Raw genomic sequence first — 18,897 nt, forward strand, 5'->3', positions numbered from 1 at the left:
ACCAGGAGAGTCCCGGGCTGCCCACGAGGGTGGGGGGCGCGCCCACCCCCCCTAGGCGCGCCCCCTACCTCGTGGACAGCCCGGAGATCCACCGACGAACTTCTTCCTCCTATATATACCCATATACCCTAAAAACTTCGAGGAGCACAATAGATCGGGAGTTCCGCCGCCAAAAGCCTCCGTAGCCACCGAAAACCAATCTAGACCCGTTCCGGCACCCTGCCGGAGGGGGCAATCCCTCTCTGTTGGCCATCTTCATCACCCCGGTGCTCTCCATGACGAGGAGGGAGTAGTTCTCCCTCGGGGCTGAGGGTATGTACCAGTAGCTATGTGTTTGATCTCTCTCTCTCATGTTCTTGAGGTGGTACGATCTTGATGTATCGCGAGCTTTGCTATTATAGTTGGATCTTATGATGTTTCTCCCCCTCTACTCTCTTGTAATGGATTGAGTTTTCCCTTTGAAGTTATCTTATCGGATTGAGTCTTTAAGGATTTGAGAACACTTGATGTATGTCTTGCGTGGGATACCTGTGGTGACAATGGGGTATTCTATTGATCCACTTGATATATGTTTTGGTGATCAACTTGCGAGTTCCGCCCATGAACCTATGCATAGGGGTTGGCACACGTTTTTGTCTTGACTCTCCGGTAGAAACTTTGGGGCACTCTTTGAAGTACTTTGTGTTGGTTTGAATAGATGAATCTGAGATTGTGTGATGCATATCGTATAATCGTACCCATGGATACTTGAGGTGACATTGGAGTATCTAGGTGACATTAGGGTTTTGGTTGATTTGTGTCTTAAGGTGTTATTCTAGTACGAACTCTATGATAGATTGAATGGAAAGAATAGCTTCATGTTATTTTACTACGGACTCTTGAATAGATCGATCAGAAAGGATAACTTTGAGGTGGTTTCGTACCCTACCATAATCTCTTCGTTTGTTCTCCGCTATTAGTAACTTTGGAGTGACTCTTTGTTGCATGTTGAGGGATAGTTATATGATCCAATTATGTTATTATTGTTGAGAGAACTTGCACTAGTGAAAGTATGAACCCTAGGCCTTGTTTCAACACATTGCAATACCGTTTACACTCACTTTTATCATTAGTTATCTTGCTGTTTTTATATTTTCAGATTACAAATACCCATATATACTATCCATATACCACTTGTATCACCATCTCTTTGTCGAACTAGTGCACCTATACAATTTACCATTTGTATTGGGTGTGTTCGAGACACAAGAGACTCTTTGTTATTTGGTTGCAGGATTGCTTGAGAGAGACCATCTTCATCCTACGCCTCCTACGGATTGATAAACCTTAGGTCATCCACTTGAGGGAAGTTTGCTACTGTCCTACAAACCTCTGCACTTGGAGGCCCAACAACATCTACAAGAAGAAGGTTGTGTAGTAGACATCATTGCTAGATCGCTTAATGAGCATAATGTGTCGGCTAGCCCTAGTTTTATCAATTATGCATCTAATTATGCGCAACAGCCGATTCAGAATAATCTTCATGCTTCAACTTCATATACTTTTAGCAACATGCAACATATGTATCCCAACTCCCATGCATCGGCAACCCCACAAATCTATATGCCGATGAACAAGATGATGAGTTCGGTTAATCAAGTTGAGACACCCCATGTAGGAACTTCCAATAGGATGCAACAAAGTGTTTCAACTTTTTATTCATCGGCAAATAACTTGCAGTATGTTAATCCAAACGTGCCGGTGGATAGGGGAATTGGCCATGCTACTACTAGTTATTCGGCCAATTACCCTCAAACATCATATGCTACACCTCATGCTACTAATTTTCTGGCACCATATGCAACTGTTGATGTTCATAATTCGGCTCCGCACCTTCATGGTCATGGCCGAATAAGTGAAACTTCTACAGGAGCACAAATGCCTTCACCTACTACCATGGCATATCATGTCCCCCCAACACAATTACAAAATTTCGGTGACATCTCGTTACCGAAAGAGTCTAAAAGTGTCGGGGGGCAATTCTATCCAGATTGGGTCATTAAGAAAAATCTTACGTCTTTTTGAGACGAATGCAATGTTGTTCTACATGAATTAATAAAAGAGGGAAGGCCTATTAATTCTACTGCGATTCAAGCTAGATTATGCCAAAAAGAGAAAGCATTGGGTGTGGATAGAATTGTCAAAAAAGGTGGTGATTCGGATAACAAAGTTAATTTGGCTATTGAAAAGACCGAGTCAAGTATGCCGAATCTTTTCTAGAAAAACAGGACGACAAGGTGTTGGGGAGCTATTCGAAAGAGGAACAATATATCGTTCAAGTAACACAACCATCATGCTCTCCCAACGTGTTTGAAGAGGTATGTCTAGCAAGTGATTTACCTATCTTCCAATTTGGTCGCAACTTTATTGTTGATGCTTCTATAAGAAAAATTCTCATAAGTAATTCTGAAAGACCAATGAAGAAGGGAAATTTACTTGTTAGCAATAAAACTATTATAGAGCATATCAGTCAACCTATTGTGCCATTTATAAAGACCGATAGTGACCTATTATTGCAGCCAAAGTTTTCCCCATTGCTTTATCAAAATTGCATATATAATTGGGTAGCTTTGCTTGTTTCATACTTGGCTTGCACTTGGTCTCAATTGAGACATGTGTATTCTAACTATTTTTATTTCAGAAATTTAAAGCCAAGGTCAAGTTCTTTTGAGAAATCCGATGCTAATATAATATCTTATCCAAATACATTGGAGATAGGATGCAAAACACAATTCATAGCTGAATGGGGATATTCCAAATTTGAACCATTCATTTGCTTAACTACAAAGCCGTTTGCACACCAAGATTGGCTGGAAAACAAGAAGTATACCTTCAATTCAAGCATGGGTGATCAAATATTTGATTTGTTGCTGAAAAATAATTACATTAGAGTTCTTAATCACCATACGAAGACATCAATCCAAGGGAGAATGTATTGCAAGTTGCATGATTCGTCCAAGCATAATTTTGAGGATTGCAACATGTTTCGTCGAATAGTTAAATCGGCCATTGATAAAGGACGATTAAAATTTATTGAAACACCAAGGGATGAGCAGTCTATTCCGATTGGTCCTAGTGGAAAAATGTTTTTGAATCGACTGCTTCAAGACGATTCCTTTAAAGATGAGAAGGTAAAAACTACAGGTGATGGGATCAAGCTTTCAAGTAAAGAAATTGTTCAAGAGCACAATGAAAATATTCTTGAAGGAATGAGTTCTATCGAAGATACAATGAAGACGCCAAGGACTGGAGGGCAACAAAGCAATCCAAAGATCGATGCAAGCAAAACAAAAGGAGATAAATGCCGCAATAAGCACAAGCACAAGAAATCCAAGGTCACTTTTGCACAGTTATTAGATAAATATCGAAAGAAAAGTGAAGAGAATGGTGCTCATCGACCGAGTAATGCAAAAGCATCAAGATCACCCCCTAGGCGCAAATCCAAGGATCGATATTGGCAAGAAGAGAATTTTAATGCAACGTGTTTATATCCTTATTTTGGGTCGCCAATGCCAATGCCGTGGATGCCTCCCTATGCTCATGTAGATCGATATTCATCATGGGATAGGTATGATACAATAGCACATTCTCCATCATATTTTAGACCATCTCACCATTATTATGCAGCTTCAAGAAGATCAACGTTCAGTGAGCTGTCATATGTTCAAGACCGTTTCAATAAGAAAGAATCGGTCCGGAGCTCAAGAAAGAAGGAAGAGGTGATCAAACAAGTATATCGAGTTAAAAAAGATGGTCGCAAGAGTGCCAATTCAGATTTGATCTTAAATGATAAAGAGTCAATTAAAGTGTTAACATTGGCTACTAAAGGCAATGAGATGAAGCAATCAATTGTCGAGAATCAAAGTGCCAAATCTGAAGAAAAGAAGTTGAAAGTGCACAAGGTAAAACAAGAATTGTCATTACTTCAAACAAAATCACAGTCGGGGTGCTCACTCGGCTTATCGTATTGGCAAAAGAAGAAATTACAAAAACTTAGTGCACACGAGCTCAAAAAGAGAAACATGGCATGGGTTCCCAAAGGAAATAATCAAAACGAGAGTGATGTGCAATGTTCCATTGCAAGAAGTGCGACAAAGGTAAAGAAGGAAAAGAGTGAAAATTATGAACGACCAAGCCAAAGGTTTCAACATCTTCGGTGCACACATTATCCACATTCTCCAACTATGCCACTGATGCCGGTGACATGGAGTTCATTCTCAGGTATGACTGGTTACCCTCCATGAACTTATTTTGATCCATGGATGCAATATAATTTCTTACATCATGAAAAGGTATTACTAAATCATCATACGTTCGATTAGCTTCACTTTTGTTGCTAATTTAAATGGCCGATACACAATTATGGTCCTAGAAATAAAATGGTCGATATATATATATTTATCGTCCTAAGCACATACAAATGGCCGATGGAGTGTTGACATCGTGCTTAGAACAAACTCCGTGCAAGTTATTTTTCGGCACAAAAGTTTTGTCGAAAAACAGGAAGGCATGTGTTGACACCCAATTTTGGCATGGTAAAGAACTTAATTAAAATGACCTCAAATGGAGAAGTGGTTACATGAAATATTTCCGTATTATCGACATGAACATCTTCTAAGTTTGGGCCATCGCTATCCGATCTCATCTCGAGGGCCGAAACTATACTCGAAGTACTCAGATTTTGTATTCAGAGTATTATTCGGCCAATTAAGCCTCCAAGATGGCCTCGTATGAAAAATCTTTCTACATGAACTGTCTTCGCCTCGTCGAAATGGTCAATTTTGATATACAAATCATTCCAATCTGAATTCATATGCAAAAGTTACAGCCATATGAATACAGCCCTATCACGAGCCAAAACTGGCGCGCCCCACCAGACACCGTGTATGATGGGTAGCGCGAATAATAGCCTGTTTTGCACGAGCGATTTGTCCTTTAAGATGACTTCTGATCAAAAAACATTCAACATGAAAGTTGTTCGTCTCGTCGAAACGGCCAAGATTGCTTTTGGGCTCGTTTCCATCGAAAGTCGTTTACCACCTCAAAAATTACCCGCAAGGTCCAGCCAATTTAAACCGAACAGTTTTGGAAAGTTCGAACAAAACCGATCCGAATTTAACTAGGGTTTTGAATGTGAATCCAAGCCTTTTCCTTGCACGGGAAGTCCAGGCACCTCTTATATACCTAAGGGGTGACGGCCGATTGAACAACACACAATCGATCAAATCATCTACCACTTTTTATCTTTTATCTTCTCCCTTGTTCTTCTTCTTCCTCGTTCTTCGTTCATTCTTCTTCATTGCAGAGCGGTGAACCTCGAGGCCCTAGGGGTGACCAGGTCGACCTAGGGCAGCCCATAGCCGTCGCGCGCCCTGACGGGGTCCCTCCCGGGCGTGTGGGGTTTCGGGTCGACAAAAGTGCCCACCGAATTGCTTGCGTACCGCGCTTCCGGCCGGGTCTCCTTCGACGTGAGCTGCGGTGCATCATCCTCGGTGTTGGAGGTACACGGTGACGTGTTCGTGTGCGAACAGCCTGTCGAGCTGACCTACCGTTGACATATGAATATTTGTCAAGGCAGATGAATGAAAGAGTCTTAAAAGTTTCCTATGAAAGCATTAATGTTTTAGTATCTTAGCGGTTACAACAATGGTACTTTTTCGATGTGGAACGAATCGAGCTCAAGATTTTGTGATATAACCTAATTAAGATTAGATTTTTGGATTGAGTCTACCGTATCTTTCGACTAAAGTTACTATATTTTGCCCGAGTCTACTATACATACCGACTGAATGTATTGCGATTTTTAGAGGGATATGTATGAAATATTTGGGAATGCCATAGAAAAACCATGGAATTACCTGAACAGAAACAATAAAGAAGGACATAAAAGGAAGAAAAGAAAACTAATAGTAATAAGCACTGCCCGAGGCTCCTTTTAGCAATACATTGGATTTTTTTAGGGTTAGCAATATGTTGGATTATGATAATCTATCTTTTGTTATTTTTGTTGTTTGGCTAACCAATTGTTGCATGCTTTGGTGGCCATTTTTGTATAAAAATGTTCCAGCCAAACAACATTATTGAAAAGACGGCCATAGACAAAACAATATTTCAGGGCGTTATTAGTTTTTTACCCTCGGTAAAGTACATTAACCCACCGAATTAGGTAGGTGTGGAGAAAAGGCGAACAATGATGCATAACGGCAAAAAATGAAGCGTGAAATTTGTTGTTCGTCTTTGGAAGACATAGTGAAGTTGAGATCTGTTCGACGTTATTAATAAAAACCAAATTTATCTATTCTTACCAAGGATCTAATAATATTTATTTATTTTGAGTAGCATCTATCCGATTATCCATGGGACAGAAAATCAATGGCCAAGATCCATACTATAACGAAATTTGAAAGTTTCAGCGGAAAACTTTAGGGCAATATCAAAACTAAGCGTATATCCTTTATCTCTTGAATAAAGAACTTCTACCGCTCAAATGCATAAGTAAGTTGAAAAAGGAAGAAAAATAAATTTACAGCTGACAATTCATACCTGTAGATAATAAATAAACAAAATAAAGGCCGAAATAAAACCCGGTGGTATAGTAAAAAACAATAAATAAGCAGCATCGGCACGAAAGAAAAAGGAAAGTAAGTCGGAATATAACACATGAGATTCAAAAACTTGGGAGAGACCAAACAGACCTCCTCCTGCGTGCGTTGCCCATCAGCTCTTCCTCCCCACACCACCCTCCCCCTCCTCCCCCTCCCGAATCCGCCCGCGGCACGAATTCCTCTCCTCCAAATCCTCCTCGCGCCCCTCCCGGATTCAGCTCCCTGGATTTGATCCCTCCTCTTGGCGCCCTTCATTTCGCCGGCTTCCTCCTCCGCTGTTGAGTCCGGAGTCGCCCAAGAACTCGGGTTCTTGGCTTCTTGATCCAAACCCTGCCAATTCCGCGGGCCAGCGCGCGAGGGCTCGGTTCCGAGGTCCCCTGGGGCTGTTTGGGCGCCTCAATCGGGGAGCCCGCCCGGGGAATCCGTTTCCCTGACCTAAACGGGTGGGAATTTCTTTGATTCGCGATGGAGCCGGAGCAGCAGCACAACGCCCAGCCTCCGGCGCCCCCTGCAGCTGCGCCGCCGCATCCGCCGCAGCCGAGGCCAGTGGCCCCTATGATGCACTCGGCCAGGTCGTGGCCACTCTCCTTCACGCCTATGTAAGCAATTACTGTTTTGCTTTCACAATTTGAAATCTGCCTCTGTTCTTTGCTCACGTGGTGGCATGAAGAACTTGGCTCGATTCAGGCGTTTTGAATTTTATTTTACCAGTATGATTTTCAAGCAAAAATTGCTCTTACGGAGCCAGGAAGGAATTTTTTTTTTTGAGGTTAGAGAAATTTTGTAGTTGGGGATTTGATATGCTTGTGGACGTGATGCTAGTTTGCACTGACCTGTAGTATATTGGACACAGTAGCTAGTGACAAGGCTGTGGTTACTGAATTTGCTATCTGACTTTTAGGGTTTGAATTTAAGTACAAAGATGCTACTTGAAGTGGTATGCATTGAGAAGAACGTTGGCTATATATCATTCACCATGATGCCATGCTTTGCTTGCTTCTTCTTTTTTTGGCCTTAATGGGTCTTGTACCTAGAAGTGCTGATGGAAAGAGTCTGCTGAAAATCTCACTGTTATAGTAGAACCAACTCCGTTCTCCGTTCTTAAGGGAAACAAATTCCATGATGTTATTGGTTACTTGTGGAACCACTTTGTTGCTTGTAACTCATGAGTCACTTATTGCTTCTTCGGTCAGATATAACAAATGCAAGCACAATACTGCATCTATAAAAAGTTTGTTACTGATGATCTGTTTTTTACTTGTATTTTTCAGAAAGCCATTGGTCGAAATTAAGAGTGTTACTCCACCAAAGAGAAAGAAGCAGTGCAATTGCAAAAACTCACACTGTCTAAAGCTGTGAGTTCTCTAGCACATGAGTATTTGTTTTTACAATGCACATCAAGTAATAGAAATATTCAGTTTAAGTGAACCTTTGCAAATGCATTACTATAACATTCTATTGTCATGCATGGAAAGTTAGTGTTGTGTTAGTGATTAACTAAACTGTGTGGTGTCATTTGAAAAAAAAGGAAACCTCCTGTACCTTTTAAGATATCAACTAGATAGGAATAAGATGATCAATTACAGTAACATAGTTTCCTCCATTTGCCTTTTCCTCATTAATGGAGAATTTGTAGGTAGCATATCACATTGTGATGTGTGTAGAAGCTTTGTGTTTCCTTTTGGTCCAAAGTGATGTTTGTAGTCATTGGCAAAAATATGAAGCATAAAATACATTGAGCTTAACTAGTAAGATCAGTTTGTTTTGAAAACAAATTCGTAGGTTCAGCTTTCATGATCTTGTTTTATTTTGGGGGGTCAATGGTAATGTTGCATTCTCAAGTTTATACCAAATTACCACTTTGGCAGTTTTATTGTTTAAACACATTCATATAAAATTTAAGGTTTCTTGTTCTATATGGTTAGTTGACTAATCCCATCCAATTTATAAATGAACTCATTTATTATCAAATTTAATATCTTTTGAATAGAAGGTGCAATCACTAACATGATATTTATTTATTAGGTACTGTGAGTGTTTTGCAGCAGGACTTTATTGCGACGGCTGCAATTGTAAACAATGTGGAAATAAAGTTGAGAATGAACATGCTAGGCAGGAGGCTATTAACAGTACTAAGCTACGGAATCCAAAGGCTTTTCAACCTAAGATTGAAAACGTTCCAAGTGCTCTTAGTGTTCGAAAGGTACATTCTTTCTCCTTGTAGAATGGTTTAAATGCATCATACAACAGTAGAAGTGAGGTTATATAAAATGGATAATTGAATTTGGACACATAAGATATGCTTGTGTCAAGCCTATTAAGCATGCTGTAAGGCTGTAAGTTCGAAGGAATCCTAGAATCAATGCCAAGGACAGTTAGTTTGAAGGCTGTAAGCATGCATGACTATTTGAAGACTATTCGGCATTAACAGTTACTCCCTCCGTTCGGAATTACTTGTCTCGGAAATTGATGTATCTAGAACTAAAATACATCTAGATACATCCATTTCTGCGACAAGTAATTCCGAACGGAGGGAGTAGTTTGTATGAAATGTGTCACAGTAGGCTTCTGAATTACGTGGTATTCATGCAGAAACTCTAGTGGACTATCTGTATCTTAAAGATCATATATTTCCAATTAGCGTGCAATGTTTTTGGTTATACATATAGAACATCCAATCTCTGCCAACTATTAACCAAGTGCAGAAACTAATTTCTCAAGTTTTATGTAAAGATGTATTCGGTTGTTTTTAGTTGCTGCACATGATTTGTTTTTGCCAATCCGATAAAAAGAGGCTGCAGAACAAAATTTATTTATAGAGAAAGTACAGAGACTGGAGGCCAGAAGAAGGAATACTATTCTTGGGTTATAATTCAAATCCAAGGATTATCTCACTGTTTTATCACTCAACTCAATACATCATTATCATTTTGAAAACTGGCTCCACTTCATCCTTGTTTGGCACATCTGTGCCAGACGGTTTATTCCTAGTACCAAGCAACGGTCTGTTTGATGATCATTCCCGTGCCCGAAGGTGTGTAGGCGACCAGTAAGCAGATTTCATTGCAACAGTCAGTAACAGGGACATGTTCATTTATGCCTTTTGGCTTAATCTTAGGCCATGAGTCACTTTCCGTGGACGAACCTTGAGGGTAAAACCTTGGGTATTGGGGCATTATACATTTATACTCTACCAATTTTTTCATTACCGAAGCCAACATTATCAGTTCCGCTTCATCGACCCCGCTTTCATGATTGCTTCCTTTCAGATGGCAACGCTAATAGCTCACATTAATTTTTGCATTATATGTTGATGCCTGAACCGGAATCCCTTTTGTCCTGCCCATCTAGTTAAATTGACTATCTTATGTTCCATATTTTAGTCTGACCTGCCTCTCCTTTTGCATTATTTATTTAATTGTCTTATTACTAAATAATAATTAAGTTTACTGCATTTAAATAAAATAAAATATTTTCTTGTGATTCTTTTTCGTGCACTTAACTAATCTTCGCTGCCATCAGGATGCTGGAGCACCTTCAGTTCCAAAACATAATAAAGGTTGTCACTGCAAAAAATCAGGGTGTCTCAAGAAGTACTGTGAATGCTTTCAAGCAAATATCCTTTGTTCCAAGAATTGTAAATGTATGGATTGCAAGAACTTCGAAGGAAGTGAGGAGCTACAGGCTATAATTCAAGGGGATAATGCATCTGATAAAAATAACATTCAGCAAGCAGCTAACGTCACTCTGAATGGTGCCATTGGATCCTCTGGGTATAAATATTCACCTGTACGCAGAAAAAGACACCCAGAAGACCCCCTTGGTCCAGAGGTAATTTCAAGATTAGCTGGTTGACTGGTTCTGCAACTTCAAATAATCTGACATATTAAATTCTGATCTCGTGTAACACATCTATTTCGTTGGTAGTATCCTTTTATTTCTGCCTGCTCTTGTGTCAAAATCCAGTTGGGTGTACATCCACTTGATCACTGTTACTGATTTTTATCTAACTTCATCTATAAATTTTGATGGCTGGTAATTGTTTCATGTGTTCTAGGCTAACCACTTGGATGCTTCACAAGTTGCTTCTTCTAGTGGACTTGAAGGCTGTATTGGTTATCAGAGTAGATCTAAAATGGTCTATAGGTAAGTAAAAAATTCTGGACTGGTTAATTTGAATACTGGATAACCTCCTTGCAAAAAGAAATAAATGAATAACACCTTGGAACAAAACTGATCCAACTAAGCTCCTACCCAAATTAATATCAACAATGTATATGTCTTTCACTAAAATATTGTTTTCATTAGACCAAGCAAGATAATTTTACTTGTCAATAGTTGAAGTTATTCTTTTACTGCCCGTTCTATAGCTTATGAAAGTAGGTAGTGCCTTGTAAAATTATCGGTTACGAAAGAACAGATGTCAATGCAGTTGTACATTGATGCCTCTTTCGTGCATTGCTTATTAATAAATATGCACTTTTATAGGTCTCCGCTAGCAAACACTATCCATCCTACGGATGTTAATGATCTTGCAAATCATTTGGTGATTGTATGCAGAAAGGCAACAGAAACATTCCTGACAATAGCTGGTAACTTCTTTTATCCTTTTCATTTGACTTGGTTATTTTCATAAATTCCGTTAGCGAGCACTCGAATTAGGCGAACTATTCAATTATTCTTGGTGAAAAGATAAAACTACCTTCGTGTCCAGGAACAGAACATCTTTTCGTTTGTTAAGTTACAAATCTTGATTTTTTTATAACCAAACCTGGCTCCTAAACTAACATGTTAATTGGACACAGATATAGTATTTCAGATGCTTGCATAGTTGTTATAATTAATAAAACAAGAGTGTAAATATTATTATCAGAACTTCTGAGATATCATTTGCATCAGTTTGGCTGCCTGTTTTCTGGTTTCTCATTAAATAAATGCCTGCATGTAGAAGAATAACTTTGCTTCATCGAAGATATATCTAGTTTGAATGATCATTTTGTTGCAAATTTGAAAGAAATAACATTTTTGTTTAAGCACCTAATGCAGGCGGCAGCGCTGTCGATCCAGATTTATTTTGAGCTAAAGTGTCATTCACATTTGCAGATAATAAAGTCGAGATGGAAGTAGAGAGGGGAATTTACACAAATGCTGACCTAAACAATGATAAGATGAAAAACCGTGAAGTTCAGAATGGTGGTGTTAGTCAACCTGATGTTGCAACCCATATAGATCAGCGGACTGCTGGTGATCTCGAATCACCTTGCAATAACACCCAAGAAGACTATAGACCTGCCTCTCCAGGAACACAGGCACTATTGTGTGACGAGCAGGGCACCACGTTTGGATCAGATTATAGAACTTCATTTCCATCAGCATTTCATGATCAGGACACTCCAGAGCTAAGCGCTCTGCAAGAAAAGACGGTGTTGACAGGGTTCCGTGACTACCTCCGGCTGCTTATCACACGCGGGAAGATAAATGGTGAGAATAATTCTGCTAAGATCTTTCTACCCTTCCATATTAATACTAGTCGAGTAGTTCATATCGACTGTGAACAAAATATTTAGCATCCCATTCTTGTCCAGCATGATGTTTCAGCCCAGATCAGATACACTAAGAAATGGTGCTTTCCATGCTAACAAACTTCACTGTAATCCCTAACGTTTTCTTCTGTTGCCTCACATGTACTTGCAGCCAATAACTCAGCCGGGATGACAGAAGCCAACGCATCGTCCGAGCCCGCTATGGAGCTGGACGCTCAAAGAAACCACGGAGCAACCACCGGTCCCGGTGCGAGTTCCTTTCCACCAGAAGCTGTGGAAAGGCCAAAAGCCCCTGGCGACCCCGAGAATCCGAGAGCAGGCGACCCCTCCGCATAGAACTGTTGATTAGAAGGCCAGAGTCAGCGTGACTGTTAAAGTAGTAGGTTCACCCACGAAATCTGTAATAACAAAGCCACCCTATTCATGTGTATATGTGGATAGTTATAGTCTCTGTTGCCGGTTTCCGGCAACCGGCCCGCCGCTGTAGCATCGGTCAGTCCCGAGGTGTAAAAGTAGGCAAAGTTAGAGGTGTCCCTTGTGATTGTGTAATTAATTTGATTGATACTAATGATTTTCATATTCTTTTCTTATTATTTTACTCGTAACGTTTGGAGTTGGCGGTGAGCTCGCTCCTCCACTCTTACTAATATGTGGAACCAGTGATTACCACATGCCTTCGACAAGTTTGTTCTTGTACCTGTTTCTCTGCTAGTGATATTGGAGTTATCCAGATAACAGTAGATGATGAAGCTGTTTCGCAAATTAAGTTATCTACACTAGAATACTGAACGATTTTTTCCCCCTGCAATAAGCTTCTGTTCGATTGCTGTTGCATTGACATGTCGGCGTGAACGTGTATCTGGCAACATGAGAACCTGAATTACGCTGGCTTATAGCATAAAAAATTGCCTATTTCCACAAAGGGTCCACTGCGCATCCTAAACTCGAGATGCGTTTTCTCCGCTTAAGAAGCGGCATGTTTTTTTTTAAGAAGAAGCATGCATGAACATCATGCTATAGCAAGTATCCTTCCAAATTTTGGTGCAAAAATACGACCATATACGTGTCCTGCACGAAAAACCAAGCTGTTATGGTTTGAATGGCATGCTAGTACTTATTTCATGCTGCACCAGATTTTCTTCCCTTCTTTGTACACAACATGTACGGTTGTTTTTTTGCACCAAATTTTGTATGAATACTTGCCATAGCAGCATGATGTTAGACATCTCGAGTATAGGGTGTGAGTGGCTTGTGTGCTACAAACTGTTGCTTGTCCCCTGAGGTTCAGAATCTGAGCTTGTTTGGACCTCTGAACATGAGCTTGTGTGCTCTGTGGATATTTCTATCTCTTGCTGGCAGGTGTAGTCAACTGAATCATTCGGCGCAGTATGTCGGAATCTGTTGCGCTTTCTTGAATCCTTCGGCGCGTTTTTCCATGTCCCCGCTGAACCTGATCACGGCCTATTTTGATCCCCATCTTGTGCTTGTTCTTGTAGAGAAACATCACCAGTGTTACCAGAAGGGCAGAAGTTGAAGCAACTCCTGTGACTAGAAAGAGCCCTGAAAAGCTTTTGAAGTTTAGGCTGCTCGGGCTGATAATGGTTTCGTCGTTCTTACAGGCATGCTCATCTCCAATCCACTTCTTTTCTATCTGAATGATAGCATCTCCCTCTGTTATCTTGAGGATCGCCCTTGAGAAGTCGTCGACCAGAGGGGATCGCTTGGGGAACGCCTATGCAGAAGCATGACATATTCAAAATTTCAAATATACAGTACTAACTGGTTAAGTGATGGCTGTTCATTTGATAAATGAAATGAATATTTCATAATTCTTCATAAACATAAAAATAAAATATGTTCAAGATAAATAAATGCTAACTTTTTGCATGCATATAGTTTTAACAATATTTCATGATTCATAAAACAAGTGCCTATAGTGATGGCTGTTCATGACAGTTGTTCTAATTCCATGGGACTAGCCGTATTCTATAAAAAAACGTCGAGAGGTTGGTATCTATTTAAAACAGATTGAGAGCAGCTTTCTAGTTTATGATTCCTAGATGTCTGTCCTTAACAGTTGAGAGAGGTTATATAATGTGCAAAGTGTATTTTGTATAGGTAACTTACAAAGCCAAAACCTTCAGACTTGTAAATCGGTCCAACCATCGTGTAACCTTTGTAGTGCTTAGCGAGGAATAATTTGATGTATGGTACTTCATGTATGGCGGCAGCGATTCCACCATTTTTGCTCCCTTTATTGAGCGCATCAGCAAAATCATCTGGATTATTGTACGCCCGGATCTTGCTTCTCTCAAAACCAAGTTGTTCTAGTAGTTCCCTAACGTAAGAACTAGTACGGTACCCCATATACTCTCCTCTTTTAAGGAGTTCATGAACATCTGTTTCTGTGGGTTGAAGCTTCTGCACTGTCAGCATCGATGACAAATTGGCGGTATAACTTGATGTAATTACGAGAAGCACAAAGACCCATACAACAACAACCAATCTAGACAAAATACTTTCTATCCTTTCCCCTACAAAATGATGAACAAGCCATCTATCAGCAACTTCAAACAAAACATGAATACTGGATTACTCTTAGCATGACAGTATATTTTTTCATTTATATACTATGCCAAAAATAAACAATTCTGAGATAAAATTTATGGTAAAATACTGCAGAAATGGTCTTACATTTTGGGACGGAGGGAGTATTTAGGAGAAGAAAATAAACTTGAATTATATACTATTGAAAGTGAGCAGGAACTGGTATATAAGAAATATATATTCTTAGCTGCAGTAGTGTCAAAAATGGTCTTACATTTTGGGACGGAGGGAGTAAGAATCAGTTATTAATTCACAATTTTGTGAAACATCTAGTTATAATCTATCATATATGGCAAACGCAATATTTTTAAAATCTGGTTGGATAGTCTGTCATATAAAAATGCAATACTTTTGTTTGGAAATGATAAATCTGATATCACCACTCACTGTCTGCAAAGAAGGAGAAATATATTGCTATCCCAAGCTGGCGGAAGAATGAACCAGTCAATTCTGCATTTCTTATTCGTCGCTCCAATAGCCAGATGACAATTCCTGTGTAGATGAGAAATGCGATGCTTGCAAACCACAAGTCACCAGTTAATGGCTTCAAGAAAATCCATGTGTTCTTATTCGTGTTGTCTTTGACTGGCACAATCATTGCTATCCCAGATTCAGTATAAGGTAGTGTAAAGTCGGCGTAAGATGTTCTGTTGTGCCGGATGGTTATATCCCCAATTGCTGCATCATACACCTGCAAGCATGTTGTTTACTGATGTGTGAGTACAAAGCCAAGTTACTTTTAATCAATGACGTATACTACTCATTGCTATATGAGGTATTGTGGAAAACCATACTACCAGATAATGGCTTCAGTTACATGAAGCAATTCTACCATAGTAGTACCAATCACATCTAGTAGGAGTATTTGGTGGAGAAAGTTGTTTGGAGTAAACAAAGGAGGGTTTTCAAACCATTGTTTTTTTTTTGCTAAAACATTATCAAGTTGTACCAATGGGAACAAATGCACATGCGGATAAAAAAAACTATCACCTTAAAAAAATCAAGCATATACAATTTCTTCAACTTAGTAAGACAGTGAGAAAAAAAATTCTTACCCCAAGAGGAACTTGGTAGACAAAATCATTATAGCTCCTATAATTTACTCCGGGTGCATCAAATGATACATATTCATAAGGGACTGCATATGGTAGTTTCTTTATCGCCTCTTCAAATACATCTATCGCATATCCTGTTGCCGTTATCGCATTGGTGACAGGATCCCTCTCCACCTTCATAAACTCAGAATATCCACTTGTCCGTACACCTACTCGGAGCTTCTTCCCGTTGGTAGGAATTTGCCATCCTTTAGGCACTATATGTGTTTGTCCTGGCCAGACCACTGGGTTGAGATCAGGCATAGGGTGTAAATAGGTGTGTGCTGACACATCTTGATTCAGGTTCCTGAATATTCCTTGCTTTGCTGTCCAGTAACCTATTTCTTTTGATTCTCTTCTAACCACATTAATTATCTGGAATGTGGAAAACTGGAGCTGTCTGTTTCTGAGGTCAAAATCACCACTCAAGCCTCTGAACTTGCATTGTAAGATCGCATCCAAGAGTTTTGGACCAACTGTAGAAACACCCAAAGTTCCAACAAAGGTTGAGTTCTTTCTGTATTTTTGCTGCTTCTGAAATGTGGGTCTGGTCATGCGAACCTTTGCTGCTGCTAGTGCCAGGGCCCAAACAGCATCATAACCCCAGAGGCCGTAAATGCTTAGTTGCGACAGTGAGTCGTCTGGGTACTCCTGTTTGTACCTCTTGTTCCATCTTGCAATGAAATCATTGAGTGCCTTTGATCTAGGTACATGGAACCTCACACCCAATGCACCATCCATTGCGTCAAGAACTGAAGGGCTTAGCGAGTTGACGATATTTGCGATCCCATCCGTCAAAATCCACACATAGGCTTCAGTCATCATTCCGATCTCCTTGGCCTTTTTGAAGAGGATGGAGCCGGTGGTTGGTAACATATGCACAATGTAGACCCTTGTCTGCATTGTCATTAGCTTGTATAGTTCTTGCTCAACTTGGTCACTGCTTGCTGACTGAGATATCACACTGCGATACGGCATAGAAGCTCCGAACTCTTGGAGTGCATCCACCAGGTACGGTATGATGCCTCTACCATAGTCCGTATCTTCGTATATGGGCACAACTTCCCTCCAGCCAAATGCTTTGATGAGAGCAGCAATACTATTCACTTGAGCAGCATCGCTTAATGTTGCGCGCAAAAAATACGGCACATTGGCAGATGAAAGGGCGGGGTTCGTTGCTGTAAGGAGATAACCGGGACTTGACTGTTATTCCCAATATCAGACACGAAAGTGGCCTCCGCGGATTTTTCTGGACCAATGATAGCTTGGACATGGTGATTCTCCAGCAGATCAATAGCTGTGCAATCAATGAAATTAAGAGAAAAATTAATTATGAAAGCATTTTTGTAGATTACAGTAGCAACATGTCGAGTGCAAGTAGAAATGCTAATGTATTGACCTGGGTTATATTATCATTTCTTAGGGTGCCGGTGAATTTAGGGATTGAGCGGCATAAAATCCTTGTATAGATCTGCAATTTGTAATTTTTGGGGACTCCTTTCATATGCATTTAAAAACCCAGAATGGCTTAACACTTGCATTGGCATTACGCAATGATAAATGCAAAAGAGAAATACTAAAGAACAAGGAAACTTAGATCCAGTACTTGTTTTCTTTACTCTAACCCAAAGTGTTCCAGTTATACTATGAGCCAATATTTGCATAGATTTGATTTCACGTCGTCACGCAGACCCATATCTTCCACTTATTCCATATACTTGTTAGTTATATTCAGTGCAAAATCGGTGCAATTAATCCAGTTAAGATAAATATTACTCCCTCCGTCCCACAATGTAAGACGTTTTTTTGACTCTAGTGCAGTGTCAAAAAACGTCTTACATTAGTGTCAAAAAACGTCTTACATTATGGGACGGAGGGAGTAAATATTAAATCATTTGTGTAGATTACAGTGGCAGCATATCTAGTGCAGGTAGAAATGCTACTCAACCGTCAATCCTGTAACTAGAATGTATTGACCTGCGTTATATGATAATTTCTTAGGGTACCGGTGACTTTAGGGATTGAGCAGCTAGCATAAAGATCCTTGTATAGATCTCCAATTTTTCATTTTACAGGACTCCTTTATGGATGTAAAAAACCCAAAACTTTTTAAGACTTGCATTGGCAGTCACAATGATAAATGCAGAAGAGAAATACTACCACTAAAGAACAAGGAAACTTAGACCCGTACTTGTTTTCTTTACTCTAACCCCCAATGTGTTCCTGTTATACAGTATATTATTACTATGAGCCAATATTTGCATAGATTTGATTTCACCTCATCATAACAGACCCAAATATTACAGCTGTTTCATATACTTCTTTGTTATATATTCAGTGTAAAATCATAATGAACGTACCTGCTGATGCAGCTTGGATATTGCCACCACCATTGGAGTCCCTGACGTGGAGAACCAGCCTGGTCGCGTGGTCGCTGTGGTGGACAGCATAGAAATCCTCCATGGCCATCAAGATGCTGGTACGCGACATCTTGCCCAGCAAGGACCTCATATTCAGGATCACGCCAACGTCGAGCGTGCCCGCTTCGCCCTCTGCGGCATTCTGAGCAAAACTCAGACCGAGGAAGAGGAGCAAAGAACACCACGAGGTGATCCTTGCTCTTGCAGCTGTGTCCATCATCCTCGGAGCTAAACGTTGTGCAGAGTGAGCAGTGCCAATGCTTAGCCTTATAGCACTGGTTTTCAGCTCCCGGTGCAGTGGAGATTAGCATTTTATTCTAAGAAGGTCAAACTGCATTCGGTTCAGTCAGCTCTCAACCAAAATGTCAACCTCCCCGTTCTGGCGTACTTCTCTGGTTATATAAGTATATAAAGGGGGAGATGCCTGTACTTTGAAGTGATGGTATATTGCCACACGCCAGTGAAAAACGGGGAAGTTCCCAGTGTCAGCCACATAAGCATGAGCTCTGTGCTTCCGGTCTGCCGGTGCAAACTCGGAGGAAATTCCCGGTGGCAACCCCAAGAAACATGAGCTGGACAGGTCCCTACA

The 18,897-nt window shown here is 40.2% G+C and overlaps 1 protein-coding gene and 1 pseudogene across 1 annotated transcript; one reads left to right on the forward strand and one right to left on the reverse strand.

The window, feature by feature from the left end:
• Window positions 1-6,761: 6,761 nt before the first annotated feature.
• On the forward strand, window positions 6,762-12,798 carry LOC119332620 (protein tesmin/TSO1-like CXC 5). Its single transcript, XM_037605784.1, has 8 exons — window positions 6,762-7,243; window positions 7,916-7,999; window positions 8,670-8,847; window positions 10,167-10,475; window positions 10,702-10,790; window positions 11,133-11,236; window positions 11,748-12,125; window positions 12,339-12,798. The coding sequence occupies exons 1-8, from the start codon at window positions 7,110-7,112 to the stop codon at window positions 12,521-12,523; spliced, it is 1,461 nt and encodes a 486-aa protein (XP_037461681.1). The 5' UTR covers window positions 6,762-7,109; the 3' UTR covers window positions 12,524-12,798.
• A 645-nt stretch (window positions 12,799-13,443) lies between these two features.
• On the reverse strand, window positions 13,444-18,378 carry LOC119333571 (annotated as a pseudogene).
• Window positions 18,379-18,897: the final 519 nt, after the last annotated feature.

Source organism: Triticum dicoccoides, chromosome 7A (genome assembly GCF_002162155.2).
Source record: "Triticum dicoccoides isolate Atlit2015 ecotype Zavitan chromosome 7A, WEW_v2.0, whole genome shotgun sequence".
Taxonomy (NCBI): Eukaryota; Viridiplantae; Streptophyta; class Magnoliopsida; order Poales; family Poaceae; genus Triticum; species Triticum dicoccoides.